The 16086-nt window shown below is 40.1% G+C and overlaps 1 protein-coding gene across 4 annotated transcripts in view; it reads left to right on the top strand.

The window, feature by feature from the left end:
- The window catches only part of glra1 (glycine receptor, alpha 1), a gene marked incomplete at both ends in the record, with an annotated part of 100239 nt that overhangs the window by 56908 nt on the left and 27245 nt on the right, over window positions 1–16086 (top strand). For all 4 annotated transcript variants that reach the window (XM_083906139.1, XM_083906137.1, XM_083906138.1 and 1 more), the window contains 3 exons: window positions 239–306; window positions 9300–9523; window positions 15815–15897. In XM_083906139.1, coding sequence (XP_083762265.1) covers window positions 239–306; window positions 9300–9523; window positions 15815–15897 — 375 coding nt within the window. The remainder of the gene's footprint in view (window positions 1–238; window positions 307–9299; window positions 9524–15814; window positions 15898–16086) is intronic.

Raw genomic sequence — 16086 nt, 5'->3', positions numbered from 1 at the left:
TGAACGTCTCTCGCTGCCATTGTGTCCTTCAGGGGTCCTTGAAATCCTTGAAAGTTTGTGAATTTGCAAAACAAAATTCAAGGCCCTGCGTTGGATTTGTTTTGGTCTATACAGCTCCTAACACAGGGGGGCGCTCACAGCACAGTTGGACGCGAACTCTCCGCTGAAGAAGGTTATAAACGCGTATGAACACGTGTTAATCTGTGCTCCTCTATCTTGTTTTTGTCTCCACCTGCAGGTCCGCCCGTGAACGTCACCTGCAACATTTTTATCAACAGTTTCGGGTCCATCGCAGAGACGACGATGGTAAGATCAAGTCTTCTCTCCGCGACTTTTTGTTTCACAGGCGTCGCTCGTTGTTTCTCACGCATCATTTCGTCCGACGTGGACCGGTTCATCAGCGGCAAATTCATTCTCATTCATTACGCAGAGAAGCCATTAATGCGTCCGTAAAAACCGAACCATCAACCCTTTCAAACGACACGCTGAGCCACCGGGGGGGGGGGGGGGGGGGTGTGTGCGACAGCAGAGCTCCTCACGCTCAGAGGTCACTGAGGTCACCTGTTCTTCTTATGGAGACCAAAACCTGGTCTTAAAGTGGCAGAACCCTATGTTTATGTTCCAGTTATAGACAGAATCTTTGGAATTTCTGAGTTCCTTCGACAGGAAGTCGATCGTCCAACTCAGAACATCAACCCCAACATGGGATTCCAGTAAATCAGTCGTACATATGTATGTTTCTGCTCTTTGTGTGAGCACATTTCCATGTGGATTGTTGTTATGTAATGCTATAGCTAACAAAAGCTAACCAGGAACCGGGTTTTCCAAAGTAAAGAAGGTTGTGGAACTTGGAGGTCACTTCCTGTTCTGACTTCTGCTTTCTGGTGATCAGAAACTGGTTTATTTGTGTCATAGACCTACTTGACACTACTTGTCAGGACCAGTAGTCCTCATGGAGACCAAAACCTGGTCCCGTTCCAGTTTTGTGGGAGTTCCTTTGACAGGAACGTGGAATTTTCAACTCGGAAAGTTGGAGGCTGCCATTGGTACGAACACTGCTACATTCAATTCAAGATTCAAAGTGTTTATTGTCATATGCACAGTAAATAAACACGTTTCCCTACACATTTAATGCTAACATCGTTGGGTCTCTTTAGGTGGAGATTGTTGTTATATTGGGCACGTTAACGTTAACACGACACAACGCTAAACTTTAAAAACAGAGGCGCACATACGCAGTACACGGGGTACGCTGGTTATTTGTAGCGCTGCTCTTTTCCTTTCATAAACAGAGCGCTCCAGTTCCACTGTAGGCGCGCTAAAGGAGCTAACAGAGCTAACAGAGCTAACTGGTAAACGGTGCCTAGAAAACTTTGTTACTTTTGAGACTCGTTTTAACAATCACACATGCGTCTTTTTCCAGTCAGGCGTCGTGCGTTAACGTTAACACCGTTAACGTGCCCAGCGCCAATTGCTAACAATTAATACGTTTGCGTCCATGTAGTTTTCCGCGACTTCTCTTCCGATGTGAATGGAACGCAGCATAATTTCTGAGGAACTTTGTTTCTGTGACCTCTTTAGGACTGGTTTTCTATCATAAACAGGACCATGTAGTCCCTATGGAGACCAAAACCTGGTTCTAATGAGGCAAGAACCTTATTTCTTTCTCAAGGAACCGGTTTAAATGTAGGACTAATATTTGGATTGTAAGGGTTAGTGATGCTGTGTGTTCACCGTGGTGTAAAGATTCTGTTCTGGACTAGAGACAATCTCACACACACACACACACACACACACACACACACACACACACACACACACACACACACACACACACACACACACACACACACTGATGCTGCTGCTGTTGGGGCTGTAGCTCAGTGATAGATGGAGGTGGTAGAATGGCGCAGTGCTTGTTCAAGTCCCGGCGGTACATGACTTTATTTCTGTTTCTACACACACACACACACACACACACACACACACACACACATTTGTGCAGCTATTCTTCTCAGGACTTAACATCTAAACCCGAACCTTAACCGAACAACATTTTCTGCTTCATTAGGACCAGGTTGTGGTTTCCATGATGACGTCAGTGTTTATGACAGAAACAGTCAGAAAATAACATAAAATCTTCGATATAATGAAGTTGATCAAAAGTTAGCTTAACGTTAGCCTGATGATGATAAAAACTTGGCTTAATGTTTTCAAAAAAGGTAGCTACAAGTTAGCTAAAGGTTAGTCTGAAGATGATCTGAAGTCAGCTAAAGGGTTTCAAAAAAGCAAGCGAAGTGATAGCTGTTAGTTCGCCAAAAAAAGATTGATCAAACATTAGCTTAAAATTAGCCTGACGATGATCAAAAGTTCGCTAAAGGTTTTCAAAAAAAAAGTTAGCTATATGTTAGCTAAAAGTTAGTGTGAAGATGAGCTGAAGTCAGCTAAAGGTTTTCAAAAAAGGTTGCTAAAAGTAAGCGAAATGATGTAGCTGTAAGTTAGCCAAAAAAGATGATCAAACATTAGCTTAAAATTAGCCTGACGATGATAAAAACTTGACAGAATTGGTCAGAAAATCCCATGAAATCTTCGCTATAAGGACGTTATTTACTGTAGCAATTAGAAATCAATCAAAAGAGAGGTTTGTTGAGGAAAAACAACCAGAATTTGTCTCTGAGTTTTTGCCAAATTCCCAAACGTTTCACTGAGTTTCGCTTCAGATTTCCAGAGTTTAAATTCAGTTTAAAAACCGCTCCGTAAACGCTCGATTATCTCCGCCGTAAATCACGTCTCGCTGACTTTTCGCGGTGTCAGACCCCGAGCTGACTGATGATCCTGACGCCTCCTCCCTCCTCGCCGTCGACACACACACACACACACACACACACACACACACACACACACACACACACACACACACACACACACTCTCCTCATCCTCTCTGGTTGTTTATCATATCAAAAAACCCGGCGATTCGCTCGTGAAAGGTCAGCCTCGTTTGTTTCACGTGAAATATTCCGTCTAATAAACAGTGATAAACGGCGAGAGCGATCTCAGACGCCTCCGCCATCTTCGCCGTCTGACGGTATTTCACACGTGTGTCGCTCTGAGAGCGCGAATACCCCCCCACCCCCCCCCCAACCCGTCGGCCATGGCCCCGCCTCCTTGGTTCCATATTCTGAGAATAATTGACAATTAGGGCGATGGAGGGCCGAGCTAAATGCCAACCCACGCTGCATCTGTGCTGTGGGAGAACAGCAGCTGATTTATTCAGCCAGGATTGATTGAACCACAAGTATGGAGCTCTGAGTGTGTGTTTGTGTGTGTGTGTGTGTGTGTGTGTGTTTGTTTGTGTGTGTGTTGTGTTTTCCTGTGTGCTTCTATGGCCACAGTGGGGACACAAGGAAAAACTGATTTTAGCCATGAAACAAAAGACTAACCTGATAAAATCTATATCAGCTGCAGAGTCTGAGACGTCATTTTGCTGCTTTATCTCACGGTTACACTGAGGCCACATCTGCAGTACATACACCAGGCCTGTAAGTGGCGCTTGTGGGGTTAAGAGCTACGGAGGTTGGCTTAATGTTAGACTGAAGATGATCGGAAGCTGGCTAAAGGTTTTCAAAAAAGGTAGCTAAATGTGTAGCGAAATGACAGCTATAAGATAGGGTATAAGTTAGCCAAACAATGATGATCAAAAGTTAGCTTAACGTTAGCCTGACAATGATCAAAACTTGGCTAAAGGTTTTCAAAATGGGTAGCCAAATGTTAGCTAAATGATACCTATAAGTTAAGGTAACAGTTAGCAAAAAAAAGATGTTCAAAAGTTAGCTTAACGTTAGCCTGACAACGATCAAAACTTGGCTAAAGGTTTTCAAAAAAGTTAGCTAAAAGTTAGCGAAATGATAGCTGTAAGTTAGCAAAAAAACGATGATCAAAAGTTAGCTTAAAGTTAGCCTGACGATGATAAAAAGTTGGCTAAAGGTTTTCAAAAAAGGCAGCTATAAGTTAGCTGAAGCTAGGACATCATTGTTTCAGTACATCATATAGCTCCTCTTATAAAAACTGAACTAGCCCTTTACTGTCGTAGGTGTTTTATATTCACCACATATTAATTTTTTAAATGTTTGCTCCCCTGTTGTTCTCTATAACCTCGCTCAAACCTTAACTCCAGTTCAGAGAGTCATTAGTGGAGACTAATTCTGCTGTACTTACAGAGTGAATCACTCAGGACTCATTAGTGCGTCCGTCAGGTTATTATGTTACTGTGTAATAACATTATTACAGAGACGCAGCAGAGTTTGCAGAGGGGAGAAGTGGAAGTTAAACCATTAATCCTGACTTAACATAGTTGTTTTTAACCTCAGTAAAAGGTTAGTTAAACAGTAACTGTAATGTAGCTAAAAGATGATCAAGAGTTAGCTAAATGTTTTCAAAAAAGTGTGCTATACGTTAGCTAAAAGATAGCCAATCAATTATCAAAGGTTAGTTATATTTAAGGTTAGCGTAAATATGATCAATCGTTAGTTAGCTATAGCTAAAAGATATTTAAATAATAGCTGTAAGTTAGCCAAAAATAAGATGACCAAAAGTTAGCCTGACAATGATCAAAAGTTGGCTAAAAGTTTGTTTGTTTTTAAATGTAGCTATAAGTTAGCAAAATGATTGCTAAAAAGATGATGAAAAGTTAGCTTAAAGTTAGTCTGAGTAGAGGTAAAGCTAGCCAAAAATTATGAAGAGTAAGCTAGTAAGTAGCTGTAAGTTAGCCAAAAGATGATCAAAACAAAGCTAAATGTTAGCCTGAAGATGATGAACTTAGTTAAGTTCTCAAAAAAAGATACTCAAAAATTAGCTAAAGGTTTTCAAAAAAAGGTAGCTATACGCTAAAGTTAGCTGCTTTTTCTAACTCTATCTCTGGTCAGCTTCCTGCAACGTTACGAGTGAAATTACCGTAATAACCTGCTTTGACGTGCAACTTCTCAGCTTTCAGAAACCGCCGGAATTTTTCCAGTAGCACAAACCTTTGCGTAATTACTGCAACGCAAAATGCACTCGTCTGCGATACGTTCGCTGTTAAAGGGTTAAGTTCACTTTACTCTTCGCTGGTGATTCGTTCAACGACGTCATCGTGCAGACGACGTCACTTTTTAAGAACCTGTTTGATTTCCTGTTTTCCCGCAGCAGCTTCATTCCCTTCGCGCCGCCTTCACGACCCTGTGAAATGAAAATGACACCAAATCGATGGTGAAACTCACATCCACTTCCTGCCTGCGGCCACGCTTAGCATTTAAAGACGCGACGGTCCCTTCATTAGCTTCACTTATGCTGAAACGTATACACTCCAGCACAATTATTCACATGAGTTCACACAGATTCACCGTCGGCGCAAATTCACTCGACGAAGCGCGACCTGAAAATTCCCGTCAGATCAGCGGTGATGGAAACGTCGCACCTCAGTGAACGAGCTCATTTCTTCTTCTTCTGCTTAATGTTTGTCCGTCTAGACGCTGAGTCAGAGATGTTTTGTGCTGTTTATGCAGCAATTTAAATCCTTCATTTGTGTCAGAGTTTGAAGGAGAAACCGAAGTGAAAGATGTAAAAAAACACGTTTCCTCTGAACATCGTCTTTGTTTTCCACGCTGTTTTCTTCTTTTACGACTGACTGCCTGTTTTATTACATCAACAACAACATCAGAGAGAATATGTTTTAAAATCTTGTGCTCGGTTTGCTGTTAAAAGGATAGAACACAGGAATAAACACACACACACAAACACACACTCAACATATTGATCTGATAAACAGTGAAGGCTGAAGGTCTCAGAGTCTGGATTTAACCTCCAACTGAGCCTGGATGAAACATGTTAAAGGTGCAGTGTGCAACATTTAGGAGGTTTATTGGCAGAAATTGATTATACGACCCATAGGTATGTTTGTAAAAGAGTACAACCTTCATGTTGTGTTCGTGTTAAATTAGTAATAGGTGGAAAAAAGGAATACAGAACTAAATCAAAAAGGTATATCTCCCATTTTCTCGGAATGACTTGAAATTTACCATCGTAATAGTCGGCATCGCCCTGAACAAGGATCCGTTGAAATTTTTTGCAAATCTTTTAAGGAATAATTTATATGAATTTTTGAAATACAGGAAATGATCCATTTGCCCTGATGCACTTTGACAGTGAGCTGACTTTCTTCAAAAAAACAAAAAGTATCTCGGAATGACTTGAAATTTACCATCATAATAGTCGGCATCGCCCTGAACAAGGATCTGTTGAAAATATTTGCAAATCTCTTAAGGAATAATTTGTATGAATTTTTGAAATTCAGGAAATTATCCATTTGCCCTGATGCACTTTGACAGTGACTTTCTTCTCAAAAACAAAAAGTTTCTCGGAATGACTTGAAATTTACCGTCATTATAGTCGGCATCGCCCTGAACAAGGATCCGTTGAAAATATTTGCAAATCTCTTAAGGAATAATTTATATGAATTTTTGAAATTCATGAAATAATGAACTGGCCCTGAAGCACTTTGACAGTGAGCTGACTTTCTTCAAAAAACACATTTGGCATATTTGCGTTGTGCCAATATGTTAGGTTATTTAAAACACAGGTTAATGGAACTAAAACTATAGTTTCTCTGCGGCAGGAACATATCTGTCCGACAGAGAAACTAAATAAAGAATAGATGGAATAAATAAAGAATACGTCTTATGTGAGAGGTTTTTCCTCAGTGACATGAGGATGACGTGATGGAGGGAAAGCATAAGAAAAACAGACTTGTTAAGGGTCGCTGCACCGTTGACTCGCGACGCCGTAACTCCACATGAAGCGAGGGACGGACAGACACGGGCAGATGAAGAGATGGATGATGGGCAGGATTTCGTGCTCGGCTGAGCAGGTGTTTTTTGGGCCTTCATCCATATGTCGTTTTTTATGCTTCATGTGAATACGAGAGATTCCACCGATCGTGACGAGCTGTGGCCTCGAGCAAAGTCTCAGATCTGTTTTCCCTGAATGTTCCACCTCAGATTCTCCTCAAGAGAACACGGATATAGACAGTATATATAAATGCAGAATGTGTTTACCAATAACAACGGGTGTTCCTCAGGGGTCAGTTTTGGGTCCGGTCCTTTTCATTAACCTTCATTAATGACATATTCTCATCTATAAATGTGGGCAAAGTCAATTGTTACGCTGATGACACCATTATTTATATTGTGCAGCTAGAAGTTTAGAGTTTACCATTAAAACACCTACAGCTAGCATGTAATACTTTCCTGTGGCTAGAGCAAGTAGTGCTAGCGCTTTATAAACACAGACAGTTTACCGTTCGTACGTTTAAAAGTCGGACAGACAAACAGGCGTTCCTTAAAATCATTTATAAACATTTATAACCAATAACAACGGGTGTTCCTCAGGGGTCAGTTGTCATCTATAAATGGTTGCAATGTCAATTGTTACGCTGATGACACCATTATTCGTATTGTGCAGCTAGGTTTTACCATTAAAACACCTACTGCTAGCATGTAATACTTTATAAACACAGACAGTTTAGCATTCGTACGTTTCAAAGCCAGACAGACAAACAGGCGTTCCTTAAATTGACTTATAAACATTTATAACCAATAACAAAGGGTGTTCCTCAGGACTCAGTTTTGGGTCCGGTCCTTTTCAATAATCTTCATTAATGACATATTCTCATCTATAAATGTGGGCAAAGTCAATTGTTACGCTGATGACAACGTTGTTTATATTGTGCAGCTAGAAGTTTAGAGTTTGCCATTAAAACACCTACAGCTAGCATGTAGTACTTTCCTGTGGCTAGAGCAAGTAGTGCTAGCGCTTTATAAACACAGACCATTTACCGTTCATACGTTAAAAATTCCGACAGACAGACAGGCGTTCCTTAAATTAATTTATAACAACGGGTGTTCCTTTTCAACGCCGTCATTAATGACATATTCTCATGTATAAATGGTTGCAAAGTCAATTGTTACGCTGATGACACCATTACTCATATTGTGCAGCTAGGTTTTACCATTAAAACACCTACTGCTAGCATGTAATACTTTACAAACACAGACAGTTTAGCATTCGAACGTTAAAAAGTCGGACAGACAAACAGGCGTTCCTTAAATTGATTCATAAACATTTATAACCAATAACAAAGGTTGTTCCTTTTGACCTCTTTTATTATCAGCCTATTATCTTCTTTAAGTTGAATAGTCGCAAAGTCAAGTTTTATGCCGATGACACGATTATATTGTGCAATTCGAAAATTCGGTTGCTAGCATTTAATGCTAACCTGTATTTTTCTTTTTAGTCTCAAACTACCACTTGTAAATAAATGTAAATATATTTTTCAATGTCAATTAAAAAAAAGTACACTATAAATCTGCATATCTGTAATCTAATGATATAAATATTGAAAGGATTTCTTTGAACTATTAAGTACCTCTGTCTTGTGGATTAGATTAGATTAGACTTTATTGATCCCCCACTAGGGAAATTCACTTGTTTCGAGGTCAGTGTGATACTACAAATATAATATAAACTGGAAATTGACTGAAAAATACAAAAAAAAAAGATAACATTATGAATAAAATATGAGTTGTCAGGATATTTACATAATGTATAGTATATATAACCCTTCAGTTGTACATGATAGTGTTTCTGTTCAGACGAGCAGACGGATGTGCTGAAGGTCACCGAGCTGCTGCTCGCTCTTTAGTCAAACATGAGGAGATGCAGCGATATACGGCAGATAAGACGGCGAGATGAAGAGAAGACGGAGGGTTTTCTCCTCAAAGACGAATCCTCTGGTCTCAGCGTTTAGATTTCACAAGCAGAAGAGAAGGAGATGTTAGATGAACGATCCTTTCGGGGGGGGTTTTTAAGGATCTACATTCTGATACATTTTTCATGTCCAAAAAACAAAGAAAAGCTTTTAAAAGCAAAGAGAGAAACACTCGCTTAGGCCTGGAAAGAAGAAAACTGTATACAAGAGACAAAAGAAATAGATTTCCCCAAATATAAATAATGGACATCGTCTCCGGATCGATCCCCGACTGCTTCAGCTATTGTTAGCAATGGTTCGGGTCAGTCGATATCAACGCTCTGTGTGGTGTTTTCTCAACAACAGTGAAACAGTAGCATGTGTACGACTGATTTACTGCGAATACAACAAGTGCTACAGTAAAATGTGCAGTGTGTACGATCTCATTGTTGTTGTATTGATGTGGATTAGAAATGCGTCTCCTGACGTTCCGCCGCCTCTGTCTCCGCCTCCTCTCAGGATTACAGAGTGAACATCTTCCTGCGGCAGCAGTGGAACGACCCGCGGCTGGCGTACAGCGAGTATCCAGACGACTCGCTGGACCTGGACCCGTCTATGTTGGACTCCATCTGGAAGCCCGACTTGTTCTTCGCCAACGAGAAGGGGGCCAACTTCCACGAGGTCACCACCGACAACAAGCTGCTGCGCATCTCCAAGAACGGCAACGTGCTCTACAGCATACGGTGAGTGAGAGAGCGACAGGCCACTTTTCATAAAAGTACCACTGTTTTTATACACATTTACTGAAGTACAAGTAAGAGTACTGGGCTAAAAATGTACTCTAATATAAAAAAACTAGTTTGTTTAAAATTTACTACGAGTAAAAGTTACTTAGTTACCGTTTTAAAAAGGACAAGGGAATTCAAATCTAAATATTCACCTGTCCTCATCATTCACCTGTCCCCATCATTCACCTGTCCACATCATTTACCTGTCCACATCATTCACCTGTCTGCCCTCATCATTTACCTGTCCTCATCATTTACCTGTCCTCATCATTTACCTGTCTGCCCTCATCATTTACCTGTCCTCATCATTTACCTGTCCTCATCATTTACCTGTCTGCCCTCATCATTTACCTGTCCTCATCATTTACCTGTCCACATCATTCACCTGTCCTCATCATTTACCTGTCTGTCCACATCATTAACCTGTCTGTCCCCATCATTTACCTGTCCTCATCATTTACCTGTCCACATCATTCACCTGTCCTCATCATTTACCTGTCTGCCCTCATCATTTACCTGTCTGTCCACATCATTTACCTGTCTGTCCCCATCATTTACCTGTCCTCATCATTTACCTGTCCACATCATTCACCTGTCCTCATCATTTACCTGTCTGCCCTCATCATTTACCTGTCTGTCCACATCATTTACCTGTCTGTCCCCATCATTTACCTGTCCTCATCATTTACCTGTCCACATCATTCACCTGTCCTCATCATTTACCTGTCTGTCCTCATCATTTACCTGTCCTCATCATTTACCTGTCCCCATCATTCACCTGTCCACACATCATTTACCTGTCCCCATCATTCACCTGTCCACATCATTTACCTGTCTGTCCTCATCATTTACCTGTCCTCATCATTTACCTGTCCACATCATTCACCTGTCCTCATCATTTACCTGTCTGTCCTCATCATTTACCTGTCCTCATCATTCACCTGTCCACACAGCATTCATAACAGATGTGATTTTAAACATAGTAAATATATATTACTGTATATATGTATGATCATATATATATATCTCTATATATATAGAGATATATATATATATTTATATTCAAATAAACACAAATATTCTGTCTCATCTCAACAATAAGAAACTCCAGTTCATAATAAAAACACCTGCTCGTTCATTGAAGGTGAAAAACTTGGATGAACAAAAGCTACAGAAAATCATTAATCTCACAAACAAGAGTCAAGATGAGAGAAATTGGAGGGAAATTGATTTTAAAAACGCTTCCATCATCTGCTCACGGTGGTGAAGGAGGCAGGAGCGTCTGCAGTTACTGGGCAGGTAGAGCAGGTAATTGTCTGGGGCCCCTGAGCCGAGTCGGGCCCCGTGAGAATGTTTGGAAAGTTCTTAACTAGGCTCCGGGTCAAGAGTTTACTGCTGCCAAAAACCTCAGAAACGCCAGAATTTCTCTGTGTAATTTCAAAACGAGACACTGATGAATGGATTTAGCTGAAAAAATATAATTTAATGAACAAATTAAAGATTAATTAGTTTGTGTGGTTGATTGAATTTGTTAATGTAGATTAATTAATGTGTGCTGTTACTTACATGTGTGTGGACAGTGAAAATACTTTGAATTAATTCGTTTTACATGGCTGATTAATTTAGATAAATTATTTTTACCTGGTTGATACAAATTCATTCACCTGTCCTCATCATTCACCTGTCCTCAACATTCACCTGTCCTCATCATTCATCTGTCCTCAACGTTTGCCTGTCCTCATCATTCACCTGTCCTCAACTTTTATCTGTCCTCATCATTCACCTGTCCTCAACGTTTGCCTGTCCTCATCATTCACCTGTCCTCAACGTTTGCCTGTCCTCATCATTCACCTGTCCTCAACTTTTATCTGTCCTCATCATTAACCTGTCCTCATCAGTCACCTGTCCTCAACATTCACCTGTCCTCATCATTCACCTGTCCTCAACTTTTATCTGTCCTCATCATTAACCTGTCCTCATCAGTCACCTGTCCTCATCATTCACCTGTCCTCAACGTTTGCCTATCCTCATCATTCACCTGTCCTCAACATTCACCTGTCCGTCCTCATCATTCACCTGTCCTCAACTTTTGCCTGTCCTCATCATTCACCTGTCCTCATCATTCACCTGTCCTCATCTTTTACCTGTCCTCATCTTTTACCTGTCCTCATCATTCACCTGTCCTCATCATTCACCTGTCCTAATCTTTTACCTGTCCTCATCATTCACCTGTCCTCATCATTCACCTGTCCAGAACTTTTACCTGTCCTCATCATTCACCAATCATCATCCACCTGTCCTCAACATTCACCTGTCCTCATCATTCACCTGTCCTAATCTTTTACCTGTCCTCATCTTTTACCTGTCCTCATCATTCACCTGTCCTCATCATTCACCTGTCCTAATCTTTTACCTGTCCTCATCATTCACCTGTCCTCATCATTCACCTGTCCTCATCATTCACCTGTCCTAATCTTTTACCTGTCCTCATCATTCACCTGTCCTCATCATTCACCTGTCCAGAACTTTTACCTGTCCTCATCATTCACCAATCATCATCCACCTGTCCTCAACATTCACCTGTCCTCATCATTCACCTGTCCTAATCTTTTACCTGTCCTCATCATTCACCTGTCCTCAACATTCACCTGTCCAGAACTTTTACCTGTCCTCATCATTCACCTGTCCTTATCATTCACCTGTCCTCAACATTCACCTGTCCAGAACTTTTACCTGTCCTCATCATTCACCTGTCCTTATCATTCACCTGTCCTCAACATTCACCTGTCGTATTTATTCACCTTCAGTTTAAATAAGTAAAATGTTTTTGTTGTTATTTCTTACAAATCCCTTAAAAACTTACCTGTCTGAGATTATTTAGATGATTTAAAACAGAGAAACAGACAAAAGCGTCCATGTGTTGCGTCAGATGAAGGACGATGTTTCACGTGTCGACGTGACAGTAAAACTGAAGCAGGAAACAAGATGGAGGTCAGAGGACTTCCTGTTCACAACAACGTTCTGGAGACCGTTTTTTTTTTATTTCTCAAGGCTCTCAGAATTATGGGCTGCCTTCAGCTGACTAACCTTTTCATCCTGCTGCTGCTGCTGCTGCTGCTGCTGCTGCTGCTCAGAGGCAGTAAAAGCAGCAGCAGTGATGGTGGTGATGGTGATCTACTGAGCCTCTTAGTATTCCAGAGGCGACTCTGATCCGTTATCAACCTGAGTTTTCACCTTCACGTCCAGCAGCAGCAGCAGCAGCAGCAGCAGAAGCAGCAGCAGCAGCAGCAGCAGCAGCAGCAGCAGCAGCAGCAGCAGAGATTGGCCCTTTTATAAATATCATCAGAACGAAACACGGCTTTTCATTTTTTAACCTGACAACATCAGAACGAGGCTTCGCGCCATCGAGCTCGATCTCGATCTCGAAGCGGCGCGGGATATTAAAGCGTCTCGAGGGACGAGCGAGGAAAATGGATCTTGTAAATGTTGTTTACGCTCTTTTTTTTTATTATGGGATGTTTATCTGAGCAGCAGCAGCAGCAGCAGCAGCAGCAGCGTGAGCAGAATTCATGACGGACGACAGAGTCGAGTCCCTGAGATCTGAGATACTCGTGTGGAAAATAGAAGTCGTTTTCCTGACGTCTTGTTTCTGGATGATTGATTACAATGTTCAACAGAATCTGTTTTTTTTTACCCTCTATAATAATGTAAATAAAGACGCTACATTTAGCCACGACCTACATTAGCACAGTGATTAACAACCTGTGGCTCGTGGGCCAAAACTGGCCCGCCTGTATAAATATTCGGGCCAAGGGAGATGAAATTAAAAACTGTATTTATTGATATTTCTTCACAAAAGCGACAAAGTCAATTCGGAGACTTTATTCTGATATAAACCACTGACCTGTACCACTGCCAGCCACAAGGGGGCGATTGATTTTAGCTGTTATATCGTCATATGTTGTCAATCATTCATATGCTTAAATATATTATATTATATTATGTGATATTATATGTTAATCTATTCTACTTAACATTCCAGTGCATGAATATGCTAAATTAAATTAAATATTATACAACAAATAATGGTATTCAACAAATTGGAAAGCCAAAAACATTTTTTTAATTTAAATCACAGATTTTTTACTGAAATCTCATAATTCCAAGAAAAAAAGACCAAGTTCTGAATTAATTAATTCTGAATCCTGCTAATCATTCCAATTTAATCTCAGATGTTTTGAGAATTCAGGCTTTAATCCCAGAATTCTTAACTTTTTTTTACTTTGACTTCAATTTCAAAATTCTGAGAAAAAAATTTATAATTTGGATTTTAATCTCAGAAGTCTGACTTTTTTCTCTGACTTTAATTTTTATAGAATTCTCTGGGGTAAAAAAAAAATTGGCTTATTTATGTTTTATTTATTCATTTTCCTTGAATTCTGTTTCTACGTGGCCTAAATCATCTCCAGAACTCCAAAAATCGGAACTCAGTTAAATGATGATATTTTTGTAGTTTTCTTCAGTTTCTAAATAATCTAGTTTATCACTTTCACTTCGTACAGAAACAGCTAACGAGCTAATTCAGCAGTTTTGATATGATGAGATTTCAAAATTGTAACTACAGGCTAAAATAAGAAATAATGACATTCAACCACAGAACGAGACTTTTCCTCTGGAGTTTGAGCCCAAAGTCACATCAGAGGATTTCAGAGTCGTGATCAAATGATCCTGAGACGTTAACCTGGGATTTTTAATGAAACCAGAGTTTGGGAGCGAATAAAAAAAGAAAGGAAGACACTGACTGAGTCAGCATGAGGCGTTTAGGTGTCAGGAAGCAGCAGAAAGTGGGACATCTGTGTGTGTGTGTGTGTGTGTGTGTGTGTGTGTGTGTGTGTGTGTGTGTGTGTGTGTGTGTGTGTGTGTGTGTGTGTGTGTGTGTGTGTGTGTGTTAAACATATTCAGCATTCTGTCAGAGACTTGTAACGATGTGCAGACGCAGCAGACTTTATCTGGTACATGAGGTACGTGTGTGTGTGTGTTACAGTGTGTGTTACAGTGTGTGTGTGTGTGTGTGTGTTAAAGTGTGTGTGTGTGTGTGTGTCTGCAGGACTTTATTAAGTCATGTCATTTAATTAAATTAACATTTTCATGATAAAGTGTTTAAGTCTGTTTTTGGTGACAAATGCTCTGAGAATCTTCTTTAAAGCTGGGGTAGGCAACATTTTTTATTGTCGCTATTTATCAAAAATTAGCATAGCATTAGCGCTGTCAAAATTAACACATGAATTATATATAATTTATGAAAAAATATTGTTTCCAAAGGCTGATAATTAACTTTGAATCATATTATCACAACATATTTATCTTAAAATATGACGTAATATGTTGCGTTCCAGTTGTAGTTGGAAGTCGGAATTTCCAACTTGGAGCGACCTCATGTTTAACGTGTTAGGAATCTCTCTTAGAGGTTGTGGTGCATTCCAGTTGTAGTAGGAAGTCGGAAATTACCAACTCAGAATGACCTTGTGTTAGGAACATATCGTAAGAGCTTGTGGTGCATTCCAGTTGTAGTCGGAAGTCGGAATTTCCAACTCGGAACAACCTCATGTACCTCATGTTCGGAACTTCTCTTAGAGGTTGTGGTGCATTCCATTTGTAGTGGGAACACTGGAATTTCCAACTTTGATCGACCTAATTTTTAAAGTGTTAGGAACTTTTATTAGAGGTTGTGGTCCATTCCAGTTGTAGTAGGAAGTGGGAATTTCCAACTTGGAATGACGTCATGTACATGGTATTAGGAACTTCTCTTAGAGGTTGTGGCACATTCCAGTTGTAGTTGGAAGTCGCAATTTCCAACTTAGTGTTAGGCTTACAAGTTACAAGAAGAGTACTTCTGTCGTATTTCTTTAAATAGATAAAATAAATGTTATTTTATCCCTGATTCTTATCTCAGGTTGGACAAAGAACTCTAAGTGTTTGACTTTTCATGAGTCTGCAGAGCAGAGGTGGACCTATCCATTTTCTTCTTTTTTATATATATATATATATGTTACACCAAAAACAGAGAACATGTGTTTATTAAATTTTAAAATCACTTTCAAACACGTCCTGGTCTGTCGAGGGGTTTCAGTGTCAGGACTCACTCTGATGATGCTGCTGCTGCTGCTGATGCTGCTGATGCTGATGCTGCTGCTGCTGCTGCTGCAGTCTGGATAATCCTCTTGGTCTCTGTGTTTGTTTGTGCAGAATAACGCTGATATTGGCCTGTCCCATGGATCTGAAGAACTTCCCTATGGACGTCCAAACGTGCATCATGCAGCTGGAGAGTTGTGAGTAACTACACAAATTATATATGTGTATATGTATATTATACATATACACATAATATGTGTTAAATTGCCTAACCCTGACCTTTAATTTGAATATAAACATAACGTTAGCCTAATAGCACAATTGCCCAAAGAATTTTGGTAATCCTGATATCTGCCTAACTTTACCAATGTGCTAAAAAAAAAGTT

Source organism: Microchirus variegatus (genome assembly GCF_963457635.1).
Source record: "Microchirus variegatus genome assembly, chromosome: 19".
In the NCBI taxonomy this organism is placed as follows: Eukaryota; Metazoa; Chordata; class Actinopteri; order Pleuronectiformes; family Soleidae; genus Microchirus; species Microchirus variegatus.
This window is presented reverse-complemented; position numbering and strand designations above follow the sequence as displayed.